Source organism: Moschus berezovskii, chromosome 3 (assembly GCF_049115385.1).
Source record: "Moschus berezovskii isolate FMDL1 chromosome 3, NW_MosBer_1.0, whole genome shotgun sequence".
Lineage (NCBI taxonomy): Eukaryota > Metazoa > Chordata > Mammalia > Artiodactyla > Moschidae > Moschus > Moschus berezovskii.
The window spans coordinates 128,519,907-128,534,032 of NC_142462.1; the positions used below are offsets into that span (position 1 = coordinate 128,519,907).

General features: G+C 53.8%; 1 protein-coding gene across 3 annotated transcripts in view; it reads right to left on the minus strand.

Annotated features, from left to right (window-relative positions):
- The window catches only part of PTPRN2 (protein tyrosine phosphatase receptor type N2), a 638,480-nt gene that overhangs the window by 243,379 nt on the left and 380,975 nt on the right, over positions 1–14,126 (minus strand). For all 3 annotated transcript variants that reach the window (XM_055421655.2, XM_055421657.2, XM_088834793.1), the window contains one exon: positions 3,511–3,575. In XM_055421655.2, coding sequence (XP_055277630.2) covers positions 3,511–3,575 — 65 coding nt within the window. The remainder of the gene's footprint in view (positions 1–3,510; positions 3,576–14,126) is intronic.

The window sequence follows — 14,126 nt, forward strand, 5'->3', positions numbered from 1 at the left end:
GGGTGTCCCATGGATGGAGGAGCCTGGTGGACTGCAGACCATGGGATCGCAAAGAGTCGGACACGGCTGAGCGACTTCACTTTCACGCATTGGAGAAGGAAATGGCAACCCACTCCAGTGATCTTGCCTGGAGAATCCCAGGGACGGCGGAGCCTGGTGGGCTGCCGTCTATGGGGTCGCACAGAGTCGGACACGACTGAAGTGACTTAGCAGCAGCAGCAGCAGCAGCAGCAGAGAACTAGGAAGCCGAGGTTTATTTCAGATACACCATGCAAACCACTCTCACAGAAATGCTGGCCTGGAGACAATCATCTAAATGATTTTTCTTTGAAATGTTTGAGTTTTTTTTTTTCTTGGTAATATCATAATTTTCCCTTGGAAAAAAAACATGACTTTATTCACTTGAAAAAACGTGAAGACGTTCAAGACATCAGAAACTAGATTTTGAAAAATGTCAAAATACCACTAATCTATCAGGAATGTGCGCATCCCCTCTAATCTGTTCATTGCCTTTAAATTTTGTTTTGAGATATTTCCATTTGGCTTAAAAGGCTTTAATTCCGCTATCTGTCATCGCGTGTTGAATCAGCAGCACCGGGGAGACATCCCGTAAATGCTGGCAGGTTTCTAGGGATCAAGACTCTGCTCCACTCTCCAGAGTCACGAATTAGCAGAGACATTCATATCAAATACATTCCAAGGAAATCACAAGCACCAAAATCAGGCTCAACACTGCACGAGGCAATTAAAATTAGAAAGAGAAACGCTAGCTTCTCACACGTGCCTCCACCTGCCCCTCCTGCGCCTGTTCCCACGATCCAGGGCCCACCCCACGCACGCACACGCCCTTCTCTCTCTCGGGCAGAGCTACATGGGACCTGGGTTCTGGGCCTCAGGGCCTATCAGAACGACCTCAGACAACTGCAAAGGCGACAGCGGCACTGCCTCTGCAGATGAAAAAGTACGGGGCCTGGGGGCCGGGCTCAGAGCGCCCCATGGACCGCGAAAACCCGGGGCCCTGAGAAGACATGGGCGGCTCGGGGAGAACCAGGGGAGGAGAGCCATCTGCGGCCATGCTTCAGCCCTTGGATGGAATAAGCAGTCTGGGATGTGGCCATTTTCTGCCCTGGGAAGGTGAGGTCAGGCTTCTGGCCGCCTGAGGAGCAGAGAGGAAGCAAGCAAGCACAGACGCAGGAGCAGTGCCGTGGGGCTGGGGTCTGCTCTGCCTTGCACCCCCACCGTCCAGGCGGGACCCCTGCCAGCTAGTGGGAAGGGCACCCAGAAATGGGCAGGGGTCCCCCTCTGAGTGTAGGCTGTCATCTCTGCAGACAAGCCGCCAGTGACTCGGGCTCCCCTCGTGGGGTCCCCTAGTCCCCAGAAAGCGCGTCACCAATTTCTCCTGTGAGCCGGGGTCCAGGGCAGGGCCAGGTTTGTGTGTGGGGAGAGCTTTAGGGTCCTTGCTTCGTCCAGCCTCGGAGACCCCTTGCTGGTCTCCAAGGACAGAACGTTATGGCTGGTGTCTGTGCCTGCCTGGAGCGTGGAGAATGGGCCAGGTGGGGTCATTGTCACAGGATGACGTGAGGGTCGTGGCCTCAGGGAAACCCCCGGGGAAACACAGACCCCACATGAAGACCCCGCAGCGCAGCTGGCTTCAGAAGGAGGCCAGGCAGGCAGGCCAGGAGGACCAGAGGCCACGCTCAGGACAGTGACCGCTGCTGCTGGCCACTGAGCTCCAGGGCAGTGGACGTGGACCATCCGGGGGACGCTGGGGGCCGGGCCGGCCCGGGTGTCAGGAGTGAGCAGCTGCTGACCTGCCGGTGTGAGGCATCCAGACGCCTTTGCACATTTGGGGGTGGTTTTGGGAAGAAGGAGGCAGTGAACGGCAGGGAGGCAAGAGGGCCAGTGTGCCGAGAGATGGGCGTCCAGGGAGCATTCATTGTATGAGCTGGACACGCTGGTGCATGAGTTTGTGCCAACAGGAGGAGCCAGGGAGCAGTGACCATGTAGGAGAGCGTGACGGCAGGAGGGGGTATGGGGGGCCCGGGGCTCACGGCTGGCAGGGACCAGGGTGCAGGGCGGGTCTCTGAGCTGTGACACGGGCGTCAGATCACAGACAGGTGGCCCTGCGTGCAAGCTGGGTGTGTGCCCAGCCAGACCAGGAGAAGGGGGCAGCGGTCAGCACCCTCCTCCGAGACCTCTAGTCAGGAGTCTGCAAAGTTGCAACACCCCCACCCCCAGCTCCCGCTGCCCGGAACCACAGCGGCCCCGGCTGCGCACCCTGACCTGGGCCCTTCCTCCCCTGCCTCGTCCAGGGCAGTCTGCCACCTCCAAGGAACACGCACGCTCCGCCCAGCGGCCAGGGGGGAGGGGCCCAGCGCACGGGGGGAGGGGCCCAGCGCCTGAGCAGCAGCCTCTGACCCCCGAAGCCCAGGGCCCTCGCCCGAGTTGGTCTGCGTCTGCTCCACCAGTGGGCACCAGGCACCGTCTGCAGGAAGCACCTAACCCGAACTCTGCAGAGGCTGGGAGCTGCGGATCAGAACCTTCCATCTGGGCCTGGATCCTCCGAACCCTCTGCCTTCCGGCCAGTGGTCACTGCACCCCCGAGGGTTACAGATGGTTTTGGGGGCCCACAGACCCCCGGCATCCCCTCCCCGTCACCAGCCCCCAAGGTTGGGGACACAGGGACTTCAAGGCAGGCCCCCCGCAAGGTGCCCTGCCCGGTGTCTGTGAAGCACAGGGCCTGCCTCTGTGCTGAAGCAGCTGCTAAACACATTCTTAGTTCAAGAGCCGGGCTCTGGCGTGCCTTGGAGTGGCCACGTGGAGGCATCTCGCCCTGAGCCAGGAGCGGGTAAATAAGCGCCCTTAACGGTTAATTACTGTCGCCGCGGGCGTGAAATCAGGGATTTCAGATGCGCGCACACAGGCTGGCTCCGGGCCCACTGACTCCCGACGGGGACAACCACCCCAGGGCGGTGCATCCGCAGCGCACAGCGCACGTTTCATTAACTGCCCGCGATCGGCGCGGCCCGTGCCAGGGCCGCGGGGCGGAGTGCCTTCGGCTCTAATTGCTGACGGAGGGTTCGGTCGAGTGCCTGCTCCTGCGGCCGGTTCAGCGATGCTGGGACTCCGAGGCCTCGGAGGGTGTTGGAGAGTGTTCCGTCTAAGCGCAGGCGCCCGCTCTCTCTGCCCTGCCCCACGGGGTCTATAACTAGGGAGACGGAAGGGCCCCTCCCACAGGAAGAAGAGAACAACTTTCCCTCTGCAGACCTCACACCTGAGTCCCTGGAGGAAGGGAGATCGCGCTCCCAGAGGCTCCAGCATTTTCTCGGGGAGACACGGAGCACAGGTTCAAAGGCAACCAAACAGCGTCACACAAGCCAGGCGCCACGCGTGAGCAACCCCCAACCGGAGGACTAGCCCGGGCCGGCCATCCAGCCTCCGCTAAGGCCCCCACGGCGCGACTGAGCCCCGGTCAGGGCCTGCCAGGCGCCCGGCCACGCAGTCACTCACCGAGCCGACTCCAGCCTGAAGGACTCTCAGCCCAGATGCGGTCTGCAGATCGTCCCTGTTCTCAGCTGCGAGAGAGATGGAGAGGCGAGAGGTCAGTGAGGAGAGGAGCGCGCTCCAGGCACCTGAGCCCCCTACCGCCCAGCCCCGTGGCCACTGCCTGCGCGGTTAGCTGTGGACGAGCCTGGGGTGGAGACCCGGGCAGGATGTGGGTCCCTCCCATAAACCATCGTTGTAGGAAATTCACAGCCTCCTTATGGCGCCTGGATGAGAGACCAGAGGCAGGCCTGCCGCCCGGAGTCTTGAACGACAGGCTGGTTGCAGGTGTGTGATCACTGGGAAGTAGGTTCTGGTAACGAGGCTTATGTTCACAGACAGACTCCCCAGCTGGGGGGCCTGACTCTGCCTTCCTCGCCCGCTCCGGGAGCTGTCTACCTGCTCTGGCTCCTACCCCTGGCAGAACATCCTGTAAGGACCCACCTCCAGCACTACCCTCGTCCTAGTTTGCTCCTGACTTAGAATGAGCAAGCCTCTCAGAGAATGAATTACCCTCCGTATCAGACCAAGTGGAATGGGCCCTGGAAACAATTAGCCGCCAGAGACGAAGCCCAGTTAATCCCGACGCCAGCGCGGCAGGCGCACGGTCCCCCCCTCCTGGAGAGGGAGTGTGTCACAAGGCAATTGACCTTGGCTTACAATTCTGCGGGAATATTCTTTCGGATAAAGCCCATGTCATTTTGGAAATGAAAACCAGAAGAAATAGAATTTTATTGCAAACCCTAAGAAGGAAGAGTGCATTGCAATTGTGATTAATGCAGAATGAGACAGAAGAAAACAGCAATCACTTTACTCTTATTGTGGAACACCTCCCCGCACCTCAGGTGATGGAATTACATCTTTCAGAGGGATACACACAGAGCCGGCGATAGCCACCTCCCCAGCCTCCAGGGCCCTCTCCTTGTCTGGCAGAAAGTTTTCCTTTGAACAAATGAATGTTATTTCTTACATTTAGGTAATTATGGGAGCGCTGGGGGAGGCAGGCGCAAACCCGGGGGTTACTTCACCAGCAGTTTAAGAGGCTCTAAGCTGGGGGCGGGGGCGGCGGCAGGGCAGGGAGGGGGCAGCGGCTCAAAGGTAAGCCTTGAATGCAGGATATTCTTTAAGAGATAGGGTATAAAGCAATTGATTTTAATGTTCTCCTGCGAACAAAGGAGGCATTTTACTGAATGACAGGCTACTTTGGGGGGATAATAGTGAGTCTTCAATAGGCTGAGGACACAAAGCGCTAAAGATGGAATTAAACATGCTCCACTCTCGCCGCAGAGAAGCGACAGGCATTCCAGGCACAGGGGGAAAAGCCGTCCGGGCAGGAAGGCTGCAAGCACACAGCCCGGGGCCCACATGCCTGCCAGGAAGGGCCAGGTGGAGACGCCTGCGGCTCAGCCGCCATCCCCAAGTGTGCCCGAGGAGGGCTCCCCGGTTGACCGCCTCTCGGGGGCCAGCCAGGGAGCCTGGGGACTCAGACTCGTGCTGACAAGGGGCTGCTCTACTAAAGGATTTTCACTGGGAACTGACACAGCACTCAAGGGGGCTGTCCCTGAAAAACCAAACAGGTGGGACAGACAAAATGCTGGGGCCGGGGCATCCTGCAGGCAGTCGGAGCATCCAGGGTCTGCTGGGAGGGGCTGGACATGGCCCGGTCCCTCCAGCATCGGCCGGAGGGATCCCCATCTTCCCGGACATTCCATTACCACCCACAGAAGCCCCAGGCGCATCCCCTGCTCTGCAGGGGTGACGGGTCAGCAGGGCAGGGGCCCGTCCCTGCCTCCTGGGTCAGGATGCACGTCTGCCCCGTTCTCTTCTGACTTGCAGAGTCTGCTCCATCCTTTGATCCTCCTGTGGTCCTCACGTGCTACAGGGTAACACCCCTCTGTAAGTGGGCCTCGTCCAAATGACCATATGTGTGCGTGCACACACAAACACACACACACTCACACACACTCACACACTCACACACACACTCTCGCACACAGGACCAGTGCATGTCCTGGAGCGGCACCCAGCGGGGAAGACCAGCCACCTTCGTTTGGCTTCACGTTAACCCACAGACTCTGCTCTGTGGCAGCCGTGGTTCAGCAAGTGGTGAGTCTGCCCCAAACACCCCACACTGTCCACTTGTGTCATGTTGTCCAAGAATAGCACGAGCCGCCAGTGTCCCCCTGAGGCTCCCCCACCCCTGACAGGCTCTTTTGCGAAGAACACATGGAGCCTTTGCCAGGATGCTCACGGGGCTTCCGGAGGCCATGGGCACCTTCTCCGAACAACTTGAGCTAGAGTCACAAATCACGCTGCCTTGAGTTCGACTCCGGGTCCACTTCCAGCCCAAGTCCATCCTCAGCCAGAGAATAGCAGTGCCCCGAGGCGCCGCCTGGAGCGGGGGTCCTCTGAGAGCCCCCCAGTGCCCCTGTCTTCCCGCTCTCAGCCGAGAAGCCTCCCAGGAGACAGTCAGGGTGGTTTCTGGCCACACGCGTGTCCCCTCGGCGGCTGGGATGTGTGCGTCGGTCGGACCTAAACGCTCTTCTCCAAGTCTCAGGCTCCTGTGTGACCTTCTCAGTCTCGGCCATCAAGTCCTTTTCAAGAAAGCCCGTCTCCCTCTTGAAATTCCTCACTGGTGGGGGGCAGCCACGCGCACGCTGGGACGGCGCCTTCCTTCCACCCGTGTGACCGGTGCACTCTGCGCTAGGCTGAGCCCTTTCGTGGTTGCTCATTACATCCATTTGTTGTAGCTCACGTTGACCTAAAAGGACCAGCAGCCTGGGAGTCTTCAGCATGCTCTGTGAGTCTCAGCCATTCTGAGTGCTTCCCATGTTGTCAGCACTGTGTTCATTTGCTCCGAGGCTTCCTGGCCCAGCTGCATGGACTTCGTCTCATGCATCCCTTCTGCCCGGTGGAGGGGATGTTGCGTGTTCATACATAGTGTCCCTCACCCAGATGTGCGCCCTGAGCTCCGTCAGGCATCCAGACCTGGCTCCCGGGCACCAACCCCCGTGTGCCCCCTGCCCAGCACCCCCTGGAGACACAAGTCAGACAAGTTTCATCCTCCACGAGGCACAGAGCTCATCTCCACTTCCAGGCGTGGCTGGAACGTTTCGAGGGGACAGAGGAGCCCTGCTGGGCCCGGATGTCCTGCTGGACGTTGGTGCCGGGTTATTCTTATGGCCAGACGTGGACCCTGGGCTGGTGGGCGTGAGCACCGGCAGGCCAGGATGCAGAGACTCCGGAGAAGCTGCTTTAATAAAGGCGAGAACAATGCATGAAGCCCGTTCTTATCTTCACAGGAGACAAAAAGGGTTTCCAAACACAGAAAAAAGTCCTTTAAAATTAAATTCGCTAGATGAAGGATATGCAAATCACCTGGAGGAGCAGAACCCCACAATGTTCTCAAAACTCCGCAATAGCCTATTTAATTAGTATTTTAATTTATCAGAATAATTCTCCGCACTTGACAATTTACGCAGCATTCCATATAATTAAGCACGAAGCTACAGTGGAATAATTTTGCCTCCTTTATCCTCGTGATTTTAACCTGAAAGGATGTGCAGAAGTCTCTTCTGTGATCTAAATTGCTACAGGGACAGCTTAACGGCCGTGCCCATTAGCAGGCGGGAGGCCGGGGAGCGGGGCTGGGCGGCGGGCGGACACCGGGGACCGCCGCTTCAGGAAGGCGCGGGGCGGCTTCTGGCGGAGACGCAGGTGCGGCTCCCGGGGTGCGGCTGCGCTCGTCCGGGCGGAGACACGCGTCACCCCGCAGCGGCTCCCACCAGCGACCTCCGCAGAAGCGGACAGCCCAGAGCGTTTGGGACACGACCCGTCGCCCCGGGGCCAGCCTTGCTGAAGTCGCACGGCCTCCGGTCAGCAGCCCGGGAGGGACTGGACCGCTCCTTAGAGATGCCGGCTGCTCAGGACTCGCCGGGCCAAGCGAGGCGGGGAAGGGGGCGGACCGGCGGGAGAGTTGATGCCTCAGTCCCGGGGCCGGGCCTCCCCGCGGCTCTGAGCAGGGGGCCGAGGCGAGCAGCGGTCCCCCCCAGGCCCCGGGGAGCTGCGCTCGCCGGCCCGAGGGCGCGCGGAGGCCCGGCCCCGGGGTCCCTCCTGGGTCTGGGCCCAGCGAGGCACAGGGCGCGTCCGCGCGCAGACCCCGCGAGGGGCGGGCCCGCAGGGCGCGAGCCGCAGGCCTGTCTGCTCATCCCCGCCCCATGGGCCTTCGAGCCGGGGAGAAAGAAGACACGCGGGAACGAACTTGTCCCTCCGGCCTCTCAGCCGGAAAGCAAAGGCTTCCTGCCTGTGGGGCTGAGCCCGCTCTCCCGTTTCCCAGCATCTTGGTTTGCGGTTCTGCAGGTTCTGCGGGTCCCCGCGGACCATCCCGTAGTCTGCGCAGCTGAGAAGCGTTTTGCAGCCGGAAGGACGCCTGTCAGTCTGTCTGTCAGTCTGGGCGGAACGTCACACGTCATGCCCCTGGCTCGTCATACTGGCAACTAGATGGATATTGAAGTTGAACTGCACACGCTTTATTTTTATAAAAATGACTAAAATTCGATGACAGTTTCAAAGACAGGATAAAAATTCAGCTTAATTTAAACATTTTAGATATAAAACTTTGTTACTTATTAATTCTATTTTATTTTATAACTCTAATAGTTCATTGTAACTTTTTAAAATGTCTTTTTGAAGGGATATAATTTTAATTTGCAGTTTCACATGTATCATATTTTTGATGAAAATAGTTTCACATTTTATACAATGTGTGCAATTACAGCTGGATTATTTTTTGCTGTTTCTCAGTCATTTGGCTGCAACAGGTCTTGTGACGTGCGAACCCTTTAGTTGTGGCGCATGCGATCTGGCTCCCTGAGCAGGGGTTGAACCCAAGGCCCCTGCACTGGGAGCATGGAGTCTTAGCCGCTGGACCACTTGGGAAGTGCATACATTTTGTGAAAATCTTTATTAAACAATGTTATCAGTGATTTTGTGAAACAAAGGGAAGAAAATACATTTATAAATAAATATGCTATAATTTAGGAAGTGTATATCTTTAAATCATTACACAAAGGTCTGTATAGTCGAAGCTATGGTTTTTCCAATAGCCAAGTACAAATGTGAGAGTTGGACTATAAGGAAGGCTGAGCGCCAAAAGAACTGATGTTTTCAAACCGTGGTTTTGGAGAAAACTCGTGAGAGTCCCTTGGACTGCAGGAAGATCAAGCCAGTCCTTCCTAAAGGAGATCAACCCTGAATGTTCACTGGAGGGACTGATGCTGAAGCTCCAATACTCTGGCCACCTGATGCGAAGCATTGACTTGTTGGAAAAGACCCTGATGCTGGGAGGGATTGAAGGTGGGAGGAGAAGGGGACGGCAGAGGATGAGATGGCTGGATGGCATCACCGACTCGATGGACATGGGTTTGAGCAAACTCCAGGAGACAGTGGAACGACAGAGGAATCAAGATTGCTGGGAGAAACATCAACCTCAGATATGCAGATGACCCCATCCTAATGGCAGAAAGCAAAGAGGAACTAAAGAGCCTCTTGATGAGGGTGAAAGAGGAGAGTGGAAAAGCTGGCTTGAAACTCAACATTCAAAAAACTAAGATCATGGCATCCGGTCCCATCACTTCATGGGAAATGGAAAGGGAAAAACTGATGACAGATTTTCTTTTCTTGGTCTCCAGAATTACTGTGGATGGTGACTGCAGTCATGAAATTAAGACTCCTTGGAAGGAAAGCTATGACAAACCTAGATAGCATATTAAAAGGCAGGGATATCACATTGCCAACAAAGGTCTGTCTAGTCAAAGCTATGGCTTTTCCAGTAGCCATGTTTGTATGTGAGATTTGAGCCATAAAGAAGGCTGAACACCAAAGAATTGATGCTTGTAATTGTGGTGTTGGAGAAGACTCTTGAGAATCCCTTGGACAGCAAGGAGATCCAACCAGTCCATCCTCAAGGAAATCAGTCCTGAATATTCATTGGATGGACCGATGCTGATACTGAAGCTCCAATACTTTGGCCACCTGAGGCGAAGAACTGACTCACTGGAAAAGACCCTGATGCTGGGAAAGATTGAAGGCAGGAGGAGAAGGGGACGACAGAGGATGGGACGGTTGGATGGCATCACTGACTCAATGGACATGAGTTTGAGCAAACTTCAAGAGATGGTGAAGGACAGAGGAGCCTGGCGTGCTGCCGCCCATGGGGTCACAAAGAGTCGGACACGACTGAGCAACTGAACAAGAACAATCCTATAACAACAGAACAAATTAAGTTAGTAGGTAAACATCTTGATTCCAGCTTGTGATTCATCCAGATGGGCATTTGTACTCTGCATGTTAAGTTAAATAAGCAGGGTGACAATACACAGCCTTTCTATTTCTTCATTTTGGTCATGGTATCTAAATTTTTAGTCACAACGCTGTTCACCCTCTTGCTTACCTTTCACACAGTAAAGCATCTGTAGTTACATTCCACTTTTGACTCCCAATATGAAGTCGAAAGTTGAAAGTGAAAGTTGCTCAGTCGGGTCTGACTCTTTTCAACCCCATGGACTCAACAGTCCGTGGAACTCTCCAGGCCAGAATACTGCAGTGGGTAGCCTTTCCCTTCTCCAGGGGATCTTTCCAACCCAGGGATTGAACCCAGGTCTCCCACATTGCGGGCAGATTCTTTACCAGCTGAGCCACAAGGGAAGCCTCCCAATATAGTTTTTGCTTTCTTTCATCTTGACCACCTACAGTGGAGATTTTATCAGTTTTTTCCCCAAAAGAAATACTTTTGCTTTTTATAAAAATTGTTTACACTTTATATCTCTGTTTTATATTTGTTCTCTATCTCAGTCATCTCTGTTTCCATCTTTATTATTTCCTTCCTTCCACTTTACTTGGGTTTATTCTGTTGTTCTTTTTTCTAACTTCTTAAATTAAAACCTCAGTTATTTTTGTTTCTTTTCTAACACAGTTAAAACAATAAATTTCCCTCAACTTGCAGATTTGAGTGCAAACTCCCAGGTATTAACATATACTTTGGTATTTCTGATATGCATTATTAAGCATTATGGCCTTAAAATCTGTGTTTTGATGCACATTTGTCTCTCTCTTGCTGTATTTATTGTTTAGTTGTGAAGATGTGTCTGACTCTTTGCAACCCCGTGGACTATATAGCCCACTGGGCTCTTCTGTCCATGGAATTTCCCAAGTAGGAATGCTGGAGTGGGTTGCCATTTCCTTCTCCAGGGACTCTTCTTGACCCAAGGACTGAAGCTGCATCTCCTGCACTGACAGGCAGATTCTTTACAGCCGAGTCACTGGGAAGCCCTATAGGGAGGGTGTGTGTGTGTGTGTGTGTGTGTGTGTGAGGGTGTGTGTGTGTGAGGGTGTGTGTGTGTATGTGTGTGTGTGAGGGTGTGTGTGTATGTGTGTGTATGTGTGTGTGTGAGGGTGTGTGTGTGTATGTGTGTGTGAGGGTGTGTGTGTGACGGTGTGTGTGTGCATGTGCGTGAGGGTGTGTGTGTGTGAGGGTGTGTGTGTGTGTGAGGGTGTGTGTGTGAGGGTGTGTGTGTGCATGTGCATGAGGGTGTATGTGCGTGAGGGTGTGTGTGTGTGTGTGTGTGTGTATGTGTGTGTGTGAGGGTATGTGCGTGAGGGTGTGTGTGTGTGTGTGTGTATGTGTGTGTGTGAGGGTATGTGCGTGAGGGTGTGTGTGAGGGTGTGTGTGTATGTGTGAGGGTGTGTGTGAGGGTGTGTGTGTATGTGTGAGGGTGTGTGTGAGGGTGTGTGTGTGTGAGGGTGTGTGTGAGGGTGTGTGTGTGAGGGTGTGTGTGTATGTGTGTGTGTGAGGGTGTGTGTGTGACGGTGTGTGTGCATGTGCGTGAGGGTGTGTATGTGAGGGTGTGTGTGCGTGAGGGTGTGCGTGAGGGTGTGCGTGAGGGTGTGTGTGTGAGGGTGTGTGTGAGGGTGTGTGTGTGCATGTGCGTGAGGGTGTGTGTGTGAGGGTGTGTGTGAGGGTGTGTGTGTGCATGTGCGTGAGGGTGTGTGTGTGTGAGGGTGTGTGTGTTGAGGGTGTGTGTGTGATGGTGTGTGTGTGAGGGTGTGTGTGTGCATGTGCGTGAGGGTGTGTGTGTGAGGGTGTGTGTGAGGGTGTGTGTGTATGTGTGTGTGAGGGTGTGTGTGTGAGGGTGTGTGTGTGCATGTGCGTGAGGGTGTGTGTGTGTGAGGGTGTGTGTGTGCGTGTGCGTGAGGGTGTGTGTGTGTGAGGGTGTGTGTGTGAGGGTGTGTGTGTGTGTGCGTGTGTGTGAGGGTATGTGTGAGGGTGTGTGTGTGAGGGTGTGTGTGTGAGGGGTGTGTGTGTGAGGGTGTGTGTGAGGGTGTGTGTGAGGGTGTGTGTGAGGGTGTGTGTGTGCGTGTGTGTGTGCGTGTGCGTGAGGGTGTGTGTGTGTGAGGGTGTGTGTGTGAGGGTGTGTGTGAGGGTGTGTGTGTGTGTGCGTGGGTATGTGTGAGGGTGTGTGTGTGAGGGTGTGTGTGTGCATGTGCGTGAGGGTGTGTGTGTGTGAGGGTGTGTGTGTGCGTGTGCGTGAGGGTGTGTGTGTGTGAGGGTGTGTGTGTGAGGGTGTGTGTGTGAGGGTGTGTGTGTGTGTGCGTGTGTGTGAGGGTATGTGTGAGGGTGTGTGTGTGAGGGGTGTGTGTGTGAGGGTGTGTGTGAGGGTGTGTGTGAGGGTGTGTGTGTGAGGGTGTGTGTGTGAGGGTGTGTGTGAGGATGTGTGTGTGAGGGTGTGTGTGAGGGTGTGTGTGTGAGGGTGTGGGTGTGTGCATGTGTGTGAGGGTATGTGTGAGGGTGTGTGTGAGGGTGTGTGTGAGGGTGTGTGTGTATACATATGTATATGTGTATCTTTTGTGTACTTTTATCTATGCTTCAAAAACAACATATATATATGATTTATATATATTTTTCTATATATATATCTTTCCACTACCTTTTTCTTTGACTGAACCTTTGCTTGCTTACCTTCACTGTGATTTTTGACACATCTGAGTTTACCCCTGGCGCCCTCTGGGATCTTTCTGTTTGATGGTTATACTCCATCTCTTTCAGTGGTTTCGCAGAGACTGTTACCCACAGGAGCAAATGCTCCTGCTCCTAAAGACCTGTGCTCTCCCTAAACTTGACAGAGGCCCTAGAACAGTCTAACCCCAGGCCCCCTCGGGCCAGCTTGACCACAGCTGTGCTCGCGTCCATATTCCGCTCCTTGCTTGTCTCTGGCTCACGAGGCTCTGACTCCAGACGGCACGCTCCGTTTAGCTGCGTTCCCACGCGCACCGTTCCCTTTGCTCGTCAGCCCCCCTGCACCTGGAATCTTCCTCATGCAGCTACCTTCTTTTGCTTGTGTAAATCTTTCAGAGTTAACTTAAACGAGAATCTCGGTGACATACTCTTTTTTTTTAAAAAAAAGTATCTTTGTTCAGCACGTTTTCTTGTAAGCCCTCATTTTTGAAAGACACTTTCTCTTGATACAGTTCTCAAGTGAAAGTGAAAGTTGTTCAGTTGTGTCCAATTCTTGGCCACCCCATGGCTCACCAGGCTCCTCTGTCCATGGGATTCTCCAGGCCAGAACACTGGAGTGGGTAGCAGTTCCCTTCTCCAGGGGATCTTCCCAACCCAGTGATCGAACCCAGGTCTCCCCCATTACAGGCGGATTCTTTACCGTCTGAATCACCAGGGAAGTCTGGTACAGTTCTAGGTGGACAGCAGTTTCCCTTCAGCAATATGAAGACATTACACTTCTGTCATCCAATCTCCTTTTAGCTGATGAGAAATCAGCCACAAGTTGAATTCTCTTTCTTCCCTGCATTGCTTGTCTTCATCCTTGGCTACTGATCGATCTTCTCTTTGTCTCAGATGTCCTGCAGTTTCTCTGTTATGAATCTGCACGAGGAATTGTTTTTCACTCCAACAGACTTCTTGAATCTGAGGACTGGTGTCTCCCATCAGTGATGGGATTCTTTAGTCATTATATCTTCAAACACTGAAGCTTGATCACTTTCTCCTCTCTTCTGGAACTCCTAGTAAGTATATAAAACACTTTCTTCTAAGAATACTTACCTTTTTCTTTTCGTTACATCTTTTCCATTTCTTTCCCTCTAGGCTGCATTCTGGATAATTCAGTCAGTTCTATCTTTTAGTTTACTAATCCCCTCTTCAATTAGATTTAATCTGTCGTTAAACTCACCTCCTGTGTTTAAAATTTCTATAATTGTATTTTTCGTTTTAAAAAGTATCTTTGGTCATTATTAAGACTCTTGATCTTCAGGTTGTATTAACTTCCTTTTGTATTCCTCTAAACGGAATAAGATTCTTGGGTTCACTAGGAATTCTCCTAGTCAGTGTCCGAGGTCTCATTCTGACCATGCTTGCAGGCAACGTTTCTCATGGTGTCTTATTCTCCAGCGTGTTCTGAAATTCCTATTTCTGGAGGTTTTAACTATGGGACTGCTTTAAGGACAGAGAAAAAGCAGCATTCCTCCAGAGGAGGAATTTGTACTTCCTTCTTCCAGGCTACTGGAAGCCCACCTGG